Consider the following 20,246-nt stretch of genomic DNA (forward strand, 5'->3'; position numbering starts at 1 on the left):
TAGAGAGACAACAGGGAATAACAGACCCGTGAACCTAACGTCAGTACTGGGGAAGTTGCTCGAGTCCATTATCAAGGATTTCATAACTCAGCATTTGGAAGGCAGTGGGATAATCAGACACAGTCAGCATGGATTTACAAAAGGACAATCATCTTGATGAATCTATTGGAATTCTTTGAGGATGTAACAAGTAGTGTTGACTGAAGAGAACCAGTGATGTGGTTTATTTAGAATTTCAGAAGGCTTTTGACAAGATCTCACATACCAGACTACTATGTAAAGTTAAAGCCCATGAGATTGAAGTAATGTCTTGAGTTGGATTGAAAGCTGGTTAGCAGATAGGAAGAAAAGAGTTGGTATCAATGGGTCTTTTTCTGATTGACAGTCAGTAACTAGTGGGGTTTCCACAGGGATCTGTGCTAGGACCCCAACTGTTCAAATTATATATTAATAATTTGGAAGAGGGAACTGAATGTATTATCTCCAAGTTTGCAGATAATATAAAGTTGAGTGGGAGGGGATGAGCTGTGAGGAGGATGCAACGATGCTTTAGCATGACTTGGACAGATGGAGTGTGTGGGCATACACATGGCAGGTGCAGTATAATATGGATCAATGCGAGGTTATCCATTTTGATAGCAATAATAGGAAGACAGATTATTACTTGAATAGGTGTAAATTTAGAGAAGTGGATACTCAATGAGACCTTGGTGTCTTCATGCAAGAGTCGCTGACAGTAAGCGCACAGGTACAGCAGACAGTAAAGAAGGTAAATGGTACGTTGGCCTTCATGGCAAGAGGATCTGAGTACAGGGATAAGGATGTTTTGCTGCAAGTATATAGGGTTCTGGTGGGATGATATTATTGAGCAAGAAGGAATCACAATTTGGGAGCCATGTTTTGTCAGATTTGGGATCTCAGCTTTGCAAAACATTGCAAATTGCAATTGTACATTACAAGTAGAATTTTACGAGATTGATTCTAAGTGTCCAGCCAGTGTGGGAGTTCCGGACAGTTTTTTGGCTCAGTTTTCAAGCCTAATCTTATGGAATTAGTCACTGAAAAAATAGTCCAGAAGGTTTCTAGTTGCTGCAGGCTGGCTGGGCTTAATTTGCCAGCCAGCCTGTAGAGGGAACTACTGCGCTTGTGCAGAAATCTAATTATGCACATGCTCAATAGCAACTGCAAGGGTCTAAGAGACAGAAAGACAGTTGTCAGGCCCCTGCTACTGCAGGCAAACTCAACCACCCCTCACCACCTCCTCCCCCCCAACAATCGCAGGGGCCACAGCCGATCACAAGCCCACAACACACTAGCCGTCCACTGCCACACCTGTTGCCCAGAGTGATCGGCTCCCTCTCCTCCAATCCGATCGCAACTGCAGAGCGGCAGTGCCCCCCCCAGACCACCCATCTGATCCCGTTGCAGAGTATGCCATGGGCCCTCTCTCCCCGATCGGGACCCCACTCCATAGGTCGTGCACCCAGACCCCGCACCATAGCCCCACTCATTTAGGCCCCACCCCCGGCGTCACCTGGTGGGGAGTTCTCATGTGTCTGCTGGACATTGTCCAGGTGCCATGGTGGCACTGCCAAGGTGCCATACTAGCACTGCCCAAGGGGCACTCCTCTTGCTCATTTCCGGACCGAGGCTAACCATGCCAAAAATCCGGCTCTCATAAAATCTCGAGAGCCGCGAAATCGGGCGTGACCCTGATTTCCTGGCTCTCACACAATTTTACCGGCTTGTTCCACCCATTGATGGTGTGGTCCGAGCTGGCAAAACTCTCCCCTCCAGATGCTTCCTTATTCCTTTTCAGGTTCTGTTCGAAATGTCAAGCTTCGTTCAAATATTAGAGTAAAATACTCCAAGATGTTGAGGAAAGGGTCAATTTTATCTCCAGATTCCTGGGGATTACCTGCATCCTGAGGCCACGTCAGCGTAGATCCTCAGTAGAAAATCACCCTCTATATTTGGGTTGTAGGTGGTTGGGATGATGACATAACGTCCTTTCTTCAAGTCTGTTCGCACAGAAACACATCGTGTGTCGGTGTAGATTGACCCGGTCACGAGTGGGAAGAAAGTGTGCAATCTGTACTCTCGGTTGAGTTCCACCTTAAAATGAACAGAGTGAGGTTTACATCTGTGGACAGTTTAAACATATTACCTTCTTATCTTTCACTGAGCCCCGAGGGATGAACATTTCCTTCTCCTTATCTGCTATCTTTCTTGTCTCTTCCTACCCACTTTGATCCACCTTACCATGAGCTCTTGTTTCTAAGAGCCCCACAATAACACAAAGGAAATTAGAGACTCAAAAATGAGGCCCCCTACTCCCCCAAACACTATACAGATCTGTGTCCTGCAGATTTACCCTGCTGCATTTGCAGAGCCCACCTAATATTAAGCTGATCTTTCTCTACACCCTAGCTATGACTGGGTGTATATTCTGCACCCTCTCCTTTCCTCCTCTCCTATGTATTCTATGTACTGTATGTTTCATCTGTGTAACGTGCAAGAAACAATACTTTCACTGTATGCCAATGCATGTAACAATATCCCAATACACATGACCATCAAATACCAATCTATACAAATCCTATTTATCAGCACTCTGTCCACATCCTACTGTACCTTGGTGATTTAAGTGCTTATCCGGATACTCTTTAAGTGTTGCCAGAGTACCTATCTCCACCACCTCATCAGGCAATGAGTTCAATATTTCCACCACTCTCTGGGTGAAAAAATCTTTCTTCAGATCCCTTCTAAACCATTTACTCCTCATCTTAATGCCCTCTGTGTTATACACCTTAGCCATAGGGGAAAGATCCTTACAATCTACCCTATTTATGCCTCTCATAATTTTGTATACCTCTATCAGATCTCCCCTCAACCTCCTCTGCTCCAGGGAAGACAAAGTAAGAAGTCTCGCAACACCAGGTTAAAGTCCAACAGGTTTATTTGGTAGCATGAGCCACTACCTTTTGGAGCACCGCCACTTTGACAGGTGAGTGGGAGTTCTGTTCACAAACAGAGCATATAAAAACACAAACTCAATTTACAAAATAATGGTTGGAATGCGAGTCTTTACAGGTAATCAAGTCTTAAAGGTACAGGCAATGTGAGTGGAGAGAGAGTTAAGCACAGGTTAAAGGGATGTGTATTGTCTCCAGCCAGGACAGTTAGCGAGACTTTGCAAGCCCAGGCAAGTTGTGGGGGTTACACATAATGTGACATGAACCTAAGATCCCAGTTGAGGCCGTCAGTCTCTGCTCAGTGACTCTGCGTTGTCATGTGTCGTGAAGGCTACCTTGGAGAACATTTAGCTGAAGATCAGAGGCCGAATGCCCGTGACTTCTGAAGTGTTCCTCAACAGGAAGAGAACACTCTTGCCTGGTGATTGTCGAGCGGTGTTCATTCTACCATTGTTGTAGCGTCTGCACGGTCTCCCCAATATACCATGCCTCAGGACATCCTTTCCTGCAGTGTAACAGATAGACAACGTTGGCCGAGTTGCAAGTGTATGTACCATGTACCTGGTGGATGATGTTCCCACATGAGATGATGGAATCTGTGTCGATGATCTGGCACGTCTTAGAGGTTGCTGTGGCAGGGTTGTCTGGTGTCGTGGTCACTGTTCTCCTGAAGGCTGGGTAGTTTGCTGCCGACAATGGTTTGAGATTGTGTGATTGTTTGAAGGCGAGAAGTGGGGGTGTGGGGACGGCCTTGGCGAGATGTTCGCCTTCATCAAATGACATATTGAAGGCTCCAGAGAAGATGTTGTAGCTTCTCCGCTCCGGGGAAGTACTGGATGACGAAGGGTACTCTGTCCGCTGTGTCCCGTGTTTGTCTTCTGAGGAGGTTGGTGCGGTTTTTCTCTGTGGTGGGTTGGAACTGTCATTTGATGAGTCGAGCAACATATCCTGTTCTTCTGAGAGCATCTTCCCGCGTCAGGAGGTGTCTGTTGCGATCCTCCTCATCTGAGCAGATCCCGTGTATACGGAGGGCTTGTCCATGGGGGATGGCTTTTTTAAGGTGTTTAGAGTGGAAGCTGGAAAAGTGGAGCATTGTGAGGTTATCTGTGGGCTTGAAGTAGAGTGAAGTGCTGAGGTGACCATCCTTGATGGAAGTGTGTGTCCAAGAATGTAACTGATTCCGGAGAGTAGTCCATGGTGAGTCTGATGGTGGGATGGAATTGTTGATGTCATCATATAGTTGTTTCAGTGATCGTTCACCATGAGTCCAAGGGAAGAAAACTCATCGATGTATCTGGTGTATAGCATCAGTTGAAGGTTTTGTGCGGTGAAGAAGTCTTGTTCAAACCTGTGCATGAAGATGTTGACATATTGAGGTGCGAATTTGGTCCCCATGGCTATTCCGTGAGTCTGGATGAAGAACTGATTGTTGAAGGTGAAGACATTGTGGTCCAAGATGAAGCGGATGAGTTGTAAAATTGCATCTAGAGATTGGCAGTTGTTGGCGTTGAGTACTGAGGCAGTTGCAGCAATGCCATCGTTGTGGGGGATGTTGGTGTAGAGCGCTGAGACATCCATTGTGATGAGGAGTGTCCCTGGTTCAACTGCTCCATGTGTGCTGAGTTTCTGTAGGAAGTCCGTAGTGTCGTGACAAAAGCTGGGGGCTCTTTGTACAATGGGTTTCAGGATGCCCTTGATGTAACCGAAGAGGTTCTCGCATATTCTCAAACAAACCCAGCCTATCCAGTCTCTCCCCATAGCTAAACTTTTTCATCCCAGGCAACATCTTGATGAATCTTTCCTGCACTGTCTCCTGTGAAGTCACATCCTTCCAATAGTGTGGTGACAAGAACTGCACACAATATTCCATGTGTGGCCTAACCAATATGTTATAAAGTTATACCAAGTCCTTCCTGCTCCTATATTCTAAGCACTGGCTAATGAAGGCAAGTATTCCAAATGCCTTCTTCACCACTCTATCTATCAATGCTGCCATCTTCAGGGATCTATGGACTTGTACACCAAGGTCTCTTTGTTTCTCAATATTCCCTTGAGACCTACTGTTTACACTTACCAGGATTCCATCTGCCATTGCCCTGCCCATCTAATAAGCTGATCAATATCAGTCTGTAGTCTAAGATTATCCTCCTCACTATCAACAACACCACAAATTTTGATGTCATCTGCAAACTTATTAATTATAGTTTCTACATTTACTTCAAAGTTATTAATATATATAAAACAAATAGCAAGGGTTCCAGCACCGATCCCTGTGGAACACTGCTTGTCACAGGCCTCCAATCACAAAAGCAGCTCTTCACCGTCACCCTTTGCCCACTATTAACAAGCCAATTTTGGACCCAATTTGCCATGGATCCCATTTTGGACCATGTGGGACCTTGTCAAAGGCCTTCTTAAACTCCACCTCAACTGTGATGTATTTTACAATCAAACAATCTGCTTAGGTTTACCTTTGAAGAACTGGTCCTTGCACACGGGGCTGATTGACATGGAATGTTGACCTTGCCATTTAGAAATGGGGAATGATAATTGGCACATTTCAATAAAACAAATGAACAAATCCTGAATAAAAACAGGGTGTCTTTAATATTGTAACCACCCAGTTTCAGATTGTCTATTTATACAGACTGTATCTAAGTAAACTGCTCCTTGCTGGAAAGGCTGTACACTTCTCACAATGTGTGAAAAAAGTTAATACATTTCTCTTGCCTTGAAGATGCTGAAACCAATGATCAGGTTCTCTCCTTTGCCTTCTTTCCTGTGAATGCGCTTGTCTCTCTGCTGTAATGAAATAAGCACCTCGTCCTCCTCCTTTGTGACATCAAACACGTACTATATCAAAGAGAAAGAAAAAGCTTTTTGTAAAGTTGAAACCTTTAATAAATGATACCTCAGAATAAATATAGAATTCTTCTGGAATTGACAGGCCAACTGGGCAGAGAAACTGTTTTCTTTCTCTCGCTCTGGAACAACACATGGACAGTCCCTGGAAACGCTGAGGTCTCTTGTTTGAGAATTCCACGTTGACGTTCCTAAGTCAATAGGATGGTGCCTTGTATATCCTTTTATCTTTACAAGTGACTCATTAGAGCTGGCAAATGGTCTTTGGCATGAGTTATACCAAAAAGTGAACTGTGAAACATTTTGGGATATTCCAACATCATGAAAGGCACTAGATTAAGGTACATTCTTTTCTTGGAACAGACTGTGATCATACAGTACAGAGACGGAGGGAATTAAGGGAAATATTACAGAACATGGTGTCTGTTGTTGATGCTAATATGAGGAGGTAGAAAGAAAGGTAGTAGCGAGGTTTAGGTAGAGTACTCCAGGGTACGACTGTCAGTTTTAGGAAGCGAAAGGTACAAAACATATCAATGTTAGTATAAGTAAGGAGGGCTGACATAGAGGCACAGTGGTTAGCACCGCTGCCTCACAGAGCCAGGGACCCGGGTTTGATTCCTGGCTTGGGTCACTGTCTGCGCAGAGTCTGCATGTTCTCCCCGTGTCTGCGTGGGTTTCCTTCGGATGCACTGGTTTCCTCCCACAGTCTGAAAGACATGCTGGTTAGGTGCATTGACCAATTCTTCCCCAGTGTACCCGAACAGGCACCGGAGCGTGGTGGCTAGGGGATTTTCACAGTAACTTCATTGCAGTGTTAATGTAAGCCTACTTGTGACACGAATTAATAAACTAGAACTAGATTAAAACTAAGTAAAGAGTTCACAATTCATTTATATGAACTGGGCTTTATAAATAGGGGCACAGAATACAAAAACAAGGAAGTTGTGATGAAACTTCATAAAATACTGGTTTGAGCTTCATTGGAGTATTTGGTGAGATTCTCAAGGCCCATTCGCCATGGGTGCAAATGCGGTTATGGCTGCTAACTCTCACAAGGTGGCCATCACAGGATTTGTGCCGTGAGATTTCTGAATGTGATGTTCCCAGGTAACCCCGACGATGCAAATGGGTTCATGGCCAGGAAGAGCGTGGAACTGATTTCAATAAATTGAATACATATAGATTAAATGGCCTTTCACTGTATGTTCAGGTAATATCAGATGGTCCACCCTGCTGGCACGATGCCTCTCCGGCGAGAATCACGACTGGTCTCCAAAAACAGAAACCACCACTCATTACCACCCTGGGGCACAGAGTAGAGTATAGCCCTCAGCTGGTGAGGGACATGGCTGGGCAGCACCCTGGCACTGTCAGGGGCAGGTGCCAGATTGGCAAGACCCAGGGGTGGGACCGGAGGCAGGACCAGGTTGTGGCAAGAGGCAGGTCAAGAGTGGGGCCTCTTAGAGATCCCATGGGTGTTCCCGTGAATGGGGGAAAGCGGCCTTTAACTTTAATTTGAGTTGGAGGCACCCTTTAAAAAGGGTGCCCCAATCTCAGAATCCCAACTCTGCTGGTAAGTTTAGGCTCCACCCCTCCAGCTGGCTGTGTAATTCTTGAATGAATTGCATAGAGTGCTGTTAGATCAGACAAGAAAGGACAGCTGTGAAACTCGCAAGTTCCACACACAGCTTTTCTGGCCCCTTCCAGCATTCTGTGCAACTTATGGAAAATTCCATCCATTGTTCCAGTTATGCTTTAGGAAGGATTTGAAGGCACTGGAGAGAGTGCAGAAAGATTTACTGGAATGGGTCTAGGAATGATAGGAGAAAGGGAGGACCATTCTCTTCAGAGAAGAGAGGTTGAGAGGTGTCCAGGATCATGGGGGTTCTGGACCAAGTAGACAGAGAGAAACTGTTCCCATTGGTGGAAGGATCGATAACCAGAGGATGCTAATGTGAGATGATTGATGAAAGAAGCAACAAGAGGGAAAAAATTTGAACGCAGCGAACGTTTAGGATTTGAAATGCGCCTCCAGTGGGTGTGGTTAAGGCAGATTCAACTGTGGCTTTCAAAAGAGAATGGAATAATTATCTGAAGATCTGCAGGGCTTTGGGGAAAATGGGATTAGCTGTGTTGCTCTCACAGAAAACCAGCACTACCGACTGAAAGACAACCTTCTGTGCTCCCATCATTCTATGATTCTACAAATTAAATCATACGTTTTAATAAATTCAATTTGAACGTTTCATCTAGGAATCAGATAATATTTAAAACTGATGCAGTTTTTTAGGCACCCAATGTCCGAATCAAGGGCTTACTGTCTAAGGATAGTGCAGTCAAACCTAGGGAAAGATCTTCCAACAAATGTCAGGAGAGCAACCCCTATTTCATCAATGTCACATTTCCTATCTCCCGCTCCAGTCCGTTCCAGAATGGGATTGCCAATTTAGTGACAATTCATTCCAAATCAAGGTCAGTTTGTGCTTCTGCCTACTTGCAATCTGACTTCAGACTTTTCAAATTATTTCATTTAGGAAAATAAAAATAGAGGTGACTTTTATTCTACCAGTCTGAGCTCATTTGAACCCATGCAAAGGAAAAGAAAAGCAGTGTTTAACGTAACATCATCCAAGAGTTTTTATGACACTGTTCCTCAGGCAGTCTACACAGAAGAGTGACTCCGTTCTACCAGTGGACAATATTCCTCTCTATTATCCATCTTCCCGATTTGACAAGCAAGGTTCTTGGAGTATCCTCACCTGAGGATTTTGCAGGAATGTGTCCCGGAAGTTCGTGCAGCCACCTGCACGGTTTAGTAGTGGGTCTTCGTGCCTGCTCCAAGCCCCTCGCAGGACCACCTCGTCCCAGGTCTTGCGAATACTCAGGTAAGATGTGTTTATCAGTCGACAAACTATCACATTGGTGATGTGTTTATGCCAGTCATCAAATGCCATCCTTTGATAAAATCCAGAAAGACAGGCTTATAAGAGACGTACGAACCAGATAGCAAACAGAATAGATACAGAGTCATAGAGGTTTACAGAATGGAAACAGGCCCTTTGCCCAACTTCTCCAAGCAGCCCTTTGTTTTTTAAACCCCTAAGCCAGTCCCAGTTGCCCACATTTGGCCCATATCCCTCTATACCCATCTTACTCATGTAGCTGTCTAAATGCTTTTTAAAAGACAAAATTGTGCCTGCCTTTACTACTACCTCTGGCAGCTTGTTTCAGACACTTATCACCCTTTGTGTGAAGAAATTGCCCCTCTGAACACTTTTGTATCTCTCCCCTCTCACCTTAAGCCTATGCCCTCTAGTTTTAGACTCCTCTACTTTTGGGAAAAGATATTGACTATCTAGCTGATCTGTTCCCCTCATTATTTTATAGATCTCTATAAGATCAGCCCTCAGCTTCCTACGCTCCAGAGAAAAAAGTCCCAGTCTATCCAGCCTCTCCTTATAACTCAATCCATCAAGTCCTGGTAGCATCCTAGTAAATCTTTTCTGCACTCTTTCTGGTTTAATAATATCCTTTGTATAATAGGGTGACCAGAATTGCACACAGTACAGGATTCACTGTAAATAATTGACCTGTCTGATGCTGCAGTGCTTCTTTAAGAAGGATGCCTATCACAGCAGATGGGAGAGTTTTCTTATGTTGGCTAAGTTAGCCTTTTCAATGGCCAACGGCATTGCTGGTATCAATTGGGAACACATGAGAAGAAGTAAAAAGATCAGAGTTATGAAGGATTCAAGATGTGAAATAAACTCACTAGTACCATATTACTGGAAAGGAACTTTTTGTAAACTTCGTGAAGGGCCAAAGCTCATGGTCCGGGACATCATCAAGCTTGAAAAAAATTGGGAAAATGTCTCACTAAATCAAATAAAAGCTGCTGGGCCTTACTGGAATACTAAGGACAAATAACAAAGAAAATTACAGCACAGGAACAGGCCCATCAGCCCTGCGTGCCTGCACCGTCTATGTTGCTTGTGTGAAGGAGGGATGTGGAAGCCATTGAAAGGGTGCAGAGGAGATTTACAAGGACGTTGCCTGGATCGGGTGGTATGCCTTATGAGGATAGGCTGAGGGAGCTCGGTCTTTTCTCCCTGGAGAGACGAAGGGTGAGGGGTGACCTGATAGAGGTGTATAAGATGTTGAGAGATATTGATCAGGTGGATTCTCAGAGGCTTTTTCCCAGGGCTGAAATGGCTGCCACAAGAGGACACAGGTTTAAGGTGCTGGGGAGTAGGTACAGAAGAGATGCCAGGGGTAAGTTTTTCACTCAAAGGGTGGTGGGTGAGTGGAATCAGCTGTCAGCGCTGGTGGTGGAAGCAGATTCGATAAGGTGTTTTAAGAGACTTCTGGATGAGTACATGGGACTTAGTAGGATTGAGGGTTATAGGTAAACCTTGTAGGTAGGGATATGATCAGCGCGACTTGTGGGCCGAAGGGCCTGTTTGTGCTGTAGTTTTTCTATGTTCTACCCTTCTGGAGACCATATCCTTCTATTCCCATTCTATTCATGTATTTGTCAAGATGTCTCTTAAATGTCATCATATCTGCTTCCACTACCTCCCTGGCAGTGAGTTCCAGGTGCTCACCACCCTCTGTGTAAAAAAATACTGTTTCAAGAGCACCAATGCCTTTTCAGCACTTCATCTGGTTTAGATTCAAAATGTGAAAATTGATGTTGGAAAATCAATGTTTTCAAAATTGGGGATGAGTTTTATTTTCATCAGGTTGAGAAATGTCAGGGGTGGATCATTTTTGACAATTGTCACCCAGTGTAGAAGAGCTGTCTATTATAGAGTAAAACTCCCTTGAGATTTGTCCAACAACTGAGGCACAGTCTCAAAGGGCACCCTCAATGTGCCAGTGTGAAGTTCCTCCTTGCCACATCTATGATCCTCACAGTGTATCACTGTGGTCCCTGATCTAGGTGACTGTTATGCTGTGGCCCTTGTAGTGTCATCCTGAAAGGTACTTATTGATGAAAGAGACCTGGTACAGGAGGTTTGGCAGCTCTAGGCTGCCCTAGAGCAGAGCTACAGTCCTTACATGCTTACAACATGTGCTCTAGATCATTCAGCCTCAGAAAGGACTCCATCCTCTGGTGCGACCACTCAATCTGAGTTTACATAAGAACATAAGAACATAAGAAATAGGAGCAGGAGTAGGCCATCTAGCCCTTTGAGCCTGCCCCGCCATTCAATAAGATCATGGCTGATCTGTCGTGGCTCAGTTCCACATTCCCACCTTCTCCTCATAACCCTTAATCCCCTCTCTTATCAAAAACCCATCAACCCGCGTCTTAAAAATATTGAGCGAGGCAGCCTCCACCACTTCAACAGGCAGAGAATTCCAGAGATTCACCACCCTTCGAGTGAAGAAGTTCTTCCTCAACTCCGTTCTAAACCGCTCCCCCCCCGCCCCCCCCCCCCCCGCGCTATCTTGAGGCTGTGCCCTCTAGTCCTACTGTCCTTTCTGAGCGGGAAGAGTCTCTCCACCTCTATCCTATCCATCCCATTCATCATCTTATATGTCTCAATGAGATCTCCCCTCATTCTAAACTCTAATGAGTACAAGCCTAGTTTATTCAGCCTCTCCTCATAGCTCAACCCCCTCAACTCCGGCATCAGCCTAGTAAACCTCCTCTGCACTCCCTCCAAGGCCAAAATATCCTTGCGTAAGTGTGGCGCCCAAAACTGCACACAGTACTCCAGCTGCGGCCTCACCAATGCCCTATACAGCCGCAGCAAGACCTCCCTACTTTTATATTCAATCCCCCTCGCTATGAAGGCCAGCATCCCATTTACCTTCCTGACCACCTGCTGCACCTGCAAGCTGGGTTTTTGCGACTCATGCACAAGGACCCCGAGGTCCCTCTGCACCGTCGCCTGCTGCAGTTTCCATTGGTGCCGCAAGTCAAGTGACTAATTTCTGCTGTACTGTCTTAAAAGACAGACTCCACATACACATCAGTGACAGGATAGAGTCCAGACAAACTGTACAGTCTGTGAAAAGATCAGGCACCTTTCTTGTTCTATGTTTGTTCACACTTATCTTTCCTCTGGGTATGATGTTCAAATAAAACCCAGATCGATAAGATGAAAGATTTTCCTCTATGAATGATGATAAAGATTAGAAATGACACAGGCATAGTCATTCCCAGACTCACTTAGCAAGAGTGTACAAATCTGTTTTGCATTTGAAGTACTCAAATTGTAGTGATATCCTTGTGCTGTCTGTGTGTAATTTACATGGGATATGTGGATACAGTTTACTTCAGGATCTCTGGTGGGATTTATTTAGTAAAAAGTCTGACAACACCAGGTTTTAGTCCAACCGATTTATTTGATAGTAAACTCACAAGCTTTCGAGGGGACTCCCTCTTCGTCAGGTGAATGGAGATTTATTTACAGCTAAATCAATACAAACAGGAAATCAATCATCACGTTGGCTACAGTGTGACAGTGCAGAGAGAGGCCATGGCTCTTGGTCACATTGTGAGATCCAGTATCTGGCTCATCTGCATGCTAAGCTTCTTAAATGGTCATGACTCTAAAAATGATTATTACAAAGAATCGATGCACAAAAATATTTGAGTAAAATAATCTTTTTTACAATCTGGATTTGTAAGGTTGATGGATCTCAACATTTAAACAGTGAACTGGCTCACCAGAATTCTCCATCGTTTTGAACTTCAATGCCTATGATTTTACGCTCCTTTTTGCTGATCTTCCGCCACTCCTTTGAACTAGAAAAATTGGAAGATTAAGTGCCGAGGAATTCCAGTTGCAACACATTTTCTATCAGTGCTACTCTTTACAGTTTTTCATGGCTTGATTCAATACCAGAATAAAGATGGGAGTTACCCCAATGCGTGTGTGTGTGTGTGTGTGTGTGTGTGTGTGACCAATGGCCAGCACGTCAATGAAGAAGGAGGTGGGGAAAAATGTGCAGCAGGTATATCAGAGGTGAGGAACCAGACACAGGAGGAGAAACCAATCAATGGCAGAGTGTCTAAAATTCAACCAACAGGAATGGAAACACGAAAGAGGTGGATTATGGAAGAGAGGCATGCGAGGAGAATGGTGTTATTGACAGTTTTGATGGTGATCGCACGTCAACAAAGAACAACAATGACAATGAGGCACAGATTTGCAGTACCATGATTCCCACTGGGTACGATCTTAACCAGCCGTCCACGCCACACTCCCACTGCAGCGAGATCGGAGAATTTGGCAATCAGCCAAATCTCCATTCACTGCAGCCGGATGGGAAAATCCCGCTGGCGTGAACAGTGATAAGATTCCAGCCATTGGATTTTGTTATTTCAATTTTATAAAGACAAGCCAAAGGTTTTTCTCTTCACACTTGATCTCTCAGCATATTTTGGTTTTACTGTCCATAATTTGGTGAAGTGATCTTGTTCGAGTTAAGCACCTGGGCGGGTTTGCTTTCAAAGCAGTTCATTAACTTTCTGCACATTGATGCAGAGAGAAAATTAATCCAAAAAATAATTAATAAGCTACATATATTTTTCTCATCAACTTCTCTACCTCAACTCTTATATTTCATTCATGGACCTGCATCACTTATTACTTACTTATCACTCCATGGGCCCAACCATTCACCTCTTCCCCACGGGTTCCTCATTTGTATCATAAACAGTTTTTCTGCAGTGTTACCCAGTCGGACTTTCTGCACTTTTGTCACGGAATATGAGTGGTCAACCTTCAGTCCCTTCAACATGCTGGGGTCCATTTTGCTGCCAGGTGTTAACTGTAGAAATACAATAGGACTTAATCTCGATTATCAGGCTTTTACAACCTGATTTGTTGGAAAGCTGCGGATCTTCGGCAGTCAGATAACAACCTTTTGATAGAAACATAGAAACTAGGTGCAAGAGTAGGCCATCCAGCCCTTCGAGCCTTCTCCACCATTCAGTATGATTATGGTTGGATCATGCACTTTCAGTATCCCACCCCCACTTTCTCTCCATATCCCTTGATCCTCTTAGCCACAAGGGCCACATCCCGCTCCCTCTTGAATATATCTAATGAACTGGCCCCAACAGCTTTCTGTGGGAGAGAATTCCACAGGTTCACAACTCTCTGAGAGAAGAAGTTCCCCCTCATCTCAGTCCTGAACGGCTTATCCCTTATTCTTGGCTGTGGCCCCTAGTTCTACATTTCCCCAATGTTGGGAACATTCTTCCTGCATCAGGATTTTATATGTTTCTATGAGATCCCCTCTTATTCTATTTTTGCTATCTTTCATGGCTCAATTTAACTTTCAAAAGATTTTTAAAATTCTTTCATAGGATGTGGGTATCAGCAGCGAGGCCAACATTTGTTGTCCATACCCAGCTTGAACTGAGTGGTTTGATAGTTCTTTTTGATAGTGGTTTTTGATAGGAGAGGGGATTAAGGGTTATGGGGAGAGGGCGGGAAAGTGGAACTGAGCAGCGACAGATCAGCCATGATCTTATTGAATGGCGGGGCAGGCTCGAAGGGCTGGATGGCCTACTCCTGCCCCTATTTCTTATGTTCTTATGTTCTTATGTTTGTTCGGCCAATTCAGAAGGCAGTTAAGAGTTAATCACAATGCTGTGAGTCTGGAGTCACATACAGGCCAGGTGAGGATGGCAGATATCCTTCCCTAAATGACACGAGTGAACTAGATGGGTTTTATGACAATTGATGGTAGTCCCTTGGCCACTATTGCTGAGACTAACTTTATATTCCAGATTTATTTACTGAACTCAAGTTCAACTAACTGCTATGGTGGGATTTGAACCCACCTTCCTGGAGCAATATCATGGGTCTCTAGAATATGGTCCAGTGATAGCATCGCTACACAATGCCCCTAAGGGTGAGGGTATGAACTATTCTCATTTCTCAGGCTAAGCTTCTTTTGTGGCTAAGGAGCAAAACCGTGGACATCAGGAGCTTTGTGTTTAGAGCTTGATGATGAAGCTCTGCACTCCCACCAATGCCCAGTCCCTCTTTGTTCATCTGCAGTAAAAGCCCTTGGCTGCCAGCTTCTCACAACAACCTGACTGAAATCAGCGACTCCAACCCATGGATGAAGTAGGAACCAAACTTGTGTGCCATTACCATGAATGTAAAGTATGGTGGCATTCAAACTTGCTGACATTTGCAAAGAGCTACAGGAAACTGTTGAATTTTTGGTAGCTGTTTTGAGAATGTTTTCATCTTTGTTAATTGGTTTTCAAATTATTTTTGGGTCAGACAGCTTGGTGTATTTTCCTCAATTATTCATTTTGTGGCACATGCCTAAAAAGGTTAATTTTTAACTTCAGGGAGAATGAGCAAGTGTCTCTTTCTTGTTGGGTGGGCTGTCTTACTTTTATTATTAGACCATAAACACAAGAATCCATTAATTTACATACACGAGGAAAGAAAATACTCTGGGTTGTTGCTTTTCTGTCTCAGTGTTCCCTGCCAACATGTTACATTCCTTTATAGTATTATAAGGTCATGTTTGGCTAGATACTTTATGACTTCTGTGCCAAGTATCTGTTTGTTTATTATCATGTGAACATATCAGTCTGCTGAATAGTAAATCCTGTCTATCCATTTTTTAAAATTATAGCATTTGTATGTAAGACATTAAGTTGAGGCATAAATTAATAAAACATATCAATTAATGTTTCAATTGAGGAGGAGAACTTTCTGATCAGATTGATGAGAATTCGCAGCGAGTCTAACAATACTCAGGGGGTGAGTTTCTACATCGATTCCGCAGGGGCAGGCAGTGCTAGAAGTAATGCTACACAAGCAAAATTTCTCCTGCCTTTGGAATACGTGAGCACTTGTAAACTTATCCTGAATTTGTTGTGTGTATGTAGGTTGTCAGCTAAAATCTCAAAACATTTCAATTTTAACCAGCAGAGGCTTTTTGACTGGTCTTTGTGACTTTTGATTTCAGAACTTTGCTTGCCGTTAAAATGCATTCTTTCTGACCTTTGGCATTTATCGACAGCAAATAGCATAGGCTAGACACACAATCAATCTCCCTCTGTGCTTTATTTTTAATACTCTGTGGGGGAGAAATCAGTTTGCCTGCTGCCTTCGATATCGAAAAATATTGTGTAGCACTACATAAACAGATCTCTCCCTCTTAGTCGTACTTGGTATGGGTCACACATTAGTTAAAGTTCCCTCTGGCCCTCCTCAACCATGCACCTTGATCCAAACTCAGAAGAATACTCCTTATTGCCCCAGGTTGAGGTTTCTGTTATCCCCACTGTCGTCCCAATGATCTTTCTGACTGGCACTGATAGTTTTAATAGTGATGCTATTGATTGATATCCACAGGAAGCTAACTAGTTTCATTGACATATCCAGTAAATAAGAGATACATTCATTACAATGGTCTGGAACAGATCAGGACCCATGTTTTAGAGCTGGGAAGATGGTGTTCCGAACCACAGTGCAACTCCATCCTCTTTTTAGTATTCAGATCTGTCCATGGTTCTGCCATTGAATTTTTTGGAATGTTCACTTTGATTGGAGTCCTATATTTTCATAGAATTATTGAATCCTGCATTGCAGAAGGGTGCCATGTGGCCCAACAGGTCTGCACCGACCACAATCCCTATCCCCATCCCCATGCATTTCCCCTAGCTCATCTCGCTGTCACCTAAAGGGTAATTTAGCATGGCCAATCCACTTAACCAGCACATCTTTAAGACTGTGGGAGGAAACCGGAGCACCCGGAGGAAACCTACACTGCCACAGGGAGAACGTGCAGACTCCACAAACAGTGGCCCAAGCCAGGAATCGAATCCGGGTCCCTGGCGCTGTGAGGCAGCAGTGCTAATCTGTGTCACCCTGCTGCCCAATATTCTTTATTCTGTGATGATGATATTTTGTAATTGGGCAGCAGTCTGGATTACGTCCTTCACTACAGCTCAACACAATTATTGGCTATAACATTCGTACAATGTCCCTGCTTTATTTACAGGATGAAGCAGAATGGAGTGACATACATGGATTGAACAGCTGATCAGTCCTCCTCCGTTGTGCACTTTCAACAGCTTCTCAAACAGCTTCAGCCTTTTGATGTTGTTTTTTGCATAGTTGATTTCTTGCAGGTTTATGGTTTCTGCCACTGAGCCAGTGAAATCGACAATTGCATCGCCAGTGTTCCCTCCATCCAGGGCTTCATAGCATCCTGACAACCTGCAGGCAGTAACGTAATCCGTATCACATCAAGCCACCACATCCTGCTTTGGGAGAGTCAAGAGAGTGACAACAATCAATTAATGCAACCAGCTCTAACTGCACTTACTTTTCCTTCCAGCAAAATCTCCATGTTTAAATCAATGTTCATAGTTCTATTTCCACTAATAGCCAGCGTATGGTGTAGAGCGATGCAAACCGCACATGTTCAATCTGTATACCAACCCTGGTAGTTCACTCAGATCTTCCCCTTGCTTTGCCCCACACATGTGAAATGGTGCCTCTCAAGCTACATATGACCAATTGTCTCTAATAGAGAGAGTTGCCTATCTCTTCATCTTCCTTCTGAGACTAGAGTCCTTCATAGTCTACAACCAACTCCCAGTTACCAATATTTCCACCCAAAACCAGAGATACTACCAACAAGTGTCCAAAGATTGCAATAAGTCTTTGAAGACAGAAGTCCTTTCACCAAAATCCCTTTATTTACAATTCCAACCAGTAGTACACACAGTGCTATCAGTTAGCAACTGACCTTTAGGAGTCCCAGAGGGGCAGACACTCCTGGTTAAATACCTGGTAAAGATTCCCTGATTGGCCCATCAATTAACTCCTTAATTAGGGAGCTCATATTCCAATAGATCAATCTCAATGATCTGATTGAAGTCATTACAAAAGTCAAGTATCATGAGGATATGCCTTATGCCAAATGATGATTGTTACTCCAGATTCTGGAAAATGACTTTTTAAAACACAGACTAAAGTGACTTAAACTCACACCCAAGATGGCTATCTAATTTGCATACATTTTATATTTCAAACCCAATGAAGTGGACACTGCAAAAACTCACCAAAGATAACAACCATATTTCCTGTTCCATTAATAAAAGATCCAGATTACTCAACTGGTGGAGACAAACTAACCCTTTGTATGTTTTAAGCGCTTTTTGTTCAGCAAAAATGAGGACAGATGCTAAGAAGCTGGGAGAGATCCTTCCTCTCGTTCCACCCAACACCCAGGATTTTGGGCCCTGTCTGTTTGACTCTCCCTCCATTTGCAGCAGACAGAGATTTTAAAGAAAGAACTAAACTCTGTCTCCAGAAGAATTGGCAGATCATCCATCTGCAGCTTTAAATCACCTCAACACTGAAAGGAGAAGACCACAGAGTGAAAGCAGCAAGACCATTGGATATAGACTGAAACCAACTGAGTCACCAACCCACAGACTGAACTCCCTTTAAATTTTATGGATTTAATTTGATCAATCTGTGTTTCCTCATTTTGTAATCTATATTTTTATGTGTGTGCGTGTGAACTTTGAGTGTATCTTTGTCAAAAATTGGGCATATTTTAATATTTTTGTTAGACCAGTTTAAGTAGTGGTATAAGAATATCAAACGTCTTTCTTTGGTAAACTTAAGAAAATCCATCATTTTGGTTCATTTGTGATCACAGCACGTAAACAGTTCAGTGCTTTCTGAATTGGCAAGTATTTCTGCAGCGGAGGACAGTTCTCCATGTTCCTCACGATATATTTTGTGGTGGCGGAGGCTGTCGGTCTCAGTGGGATTTCCCATTGAATCCAACCCTGCTGCCAGGAAACCCACAGCGAGGGTTCACCCTTGGTGGAACTGGAAGATCATTCCAAGAGGAATGACCAGAAAATTCCCAGCCAAGTGAGCAGAGGGCAAAGAGGAGGACCATTTAACCCCTCCTCGTCTAGTCATAACGTCAATTTTAGCATCAACTTTTTTGCTTATTACTAAGTAATTTTCTACTTTCATTACATCTGAAATATCTTATCAACTTTAATTTTTAGTTTAGATACTAAGATAAATATCTAGACATTCTAATACTGCAGGCAAACCACTTGTCACTTGTCAGAATGAGTGTGGGAAAAACATTCTATGTTATTGGCTTTGAGTTAGCGTTGGATAAATTGCAGCTTGGTATGGCTCCTGCTCTGACCAAGACAGCAAGAAACTACAAAGGGTTGTGAACATATCCCAAACCACAAACCGGCCTCCCATCCATTGATTCCATCTACTTCTCAATGCCTCAGAAAAGCAGCCAGCACAATCAAGGACCCGATGCACCCCGGACATTCTCTCCTCCACCTTCTTCTGTTGAGGGAAAGATACAAAAGTTTGAGAGCACGTACCAACCAACTGAAGAACAGCAGCTTTCCTGCTGCCATCAGACATTTGAATGGATCAACCTTATATTAAGTTGATCTTTCTCTATACCCTAGCTATGACTTTAACACTATGCTCTGCACCCTCTCCTTTTCTTCTCTCCTATGTACTCTATGAATGGTATGTTTTGCCTGTATAGTGTGCAAGAAACAATATGTTTCACTGTATCCCATTAGATGCGATAAAAATAAATCAAATCAAATCAAATCAGAGAAGTTGATCTGTGAGCAGAATAAGAAGTCTCACAACACTAGGTTAAAATCCAACAGGGAAACAGCAAAGCTCTGAAAGCTCATGATTCCAAACAAATCTGTTGGATTTTAATCTGGTGTTGTGAGGCTTCTTACTGTGCCCACCCCAGTCCAACACTGGCATCTCCATATCAGTATTAGGTGTAACAGAGAATCCTACAATTTGTCTTTCAAGTTCAGAAATTCCTGCTGGAACCATGAACCGAGCTCAAATTGTTTGAGTGACAGGGTGATGGTGAAAGGAAAGGAAGATATTATCCTCCAAGAGACAAGGTTTGTATTGATATACAGATCGATGGAGAATGGTTTCTACCAGCGGGGGTTTTCAATCTGTTCCTTACAACACTGCGTGTTTGCTAAAAGTCTGTTTTGACTAGCACATTGAAAGAACTCTCGAACAGTGCACACACACAGCATCACACCACCTGTTATGAGTCAGTGATGTGGAAATGCCAGCGTTGGAGTGGGGTAAGCTCAGGTGGCCCCAGTAATTCACCTGATGAAGGGGCAGCGCTCCGAAAGCTTGTGGCTTGTGCTGCCAAATAAACCTGTTGGACTTTAACCTGGCGTTGTGAGACTTCTTATTGAGTCACTGATCCAGTGACAGACTGCTGTTTTTATGCGTCACTGACTAGTCATTTAAAGAACTAGCAGGTGCTGAGTACAGCATTCAACTTGGTTTTTTACAGTCTGTAAAATCTAAATATACAGAAAACGAAAGCATACTCAGAGGAAGAACACTG

General features: G+C 43.6%; 1 protein-coding gene across 1 annotated transcript in view; it reads right to left on the reverse strand.

The window, feature by feature from the left end:
• The window catches only part of LOC145342395 (calpain-5-like), a 150,556-nt gene that overhangs the window by 24,039 nt on the left and 106,271 nt on the right, over positions 1 to 20,246 (reverse strand). Inside the window, exons 5-10 of the mRNA XM_080187949.1 lie at positions 16,864 to 17,056; positions 13,453 to 13,628; positions 12,523 to 12,600; positions 8,600 to 8,795; positions 5,706 to 5,828; positions 1,919 to 2,115 (exon numbers count right to left, since the gene is read on the reverse strand). Of these exons, the coding sequence (XP_080044075.1) occupies positions 1,919 to 2,115; positions 5,706 to 5,828; positions 8,600 to 8,795; positions 12,523 to 12,600; positions 13,453 to 13,628; positions 16,864 to 17,056 (963 nt within the window). The remainder of the gene's footprint in view (positions 1 to 1,918; positions 2,116 to 5,705; positions 5,829 to 8,599; positions 8,796 to 12,522; positions 12,601 to 13,452; positions 13,629 to 16,863; positions 17,057 to 20,246) is intronic.

The sequence above is a fragment of the Carcharhinus amblyrhynchos genome, chromosome 4, assembly GCF_965287045.1.
Source record: "Carcharhinus amblyrhynchos chromosome 4, sCarAmb.v2.hapA, whole genome shotgun sequence".
Taxonomy (NCBI): Eukaryota; Metazoa; Chordata; class Chondrichthyes; order Carcharhiniformes; family Carcharhinidae; genus Carcharhinus; species Carcharhinus amblyrhynchos.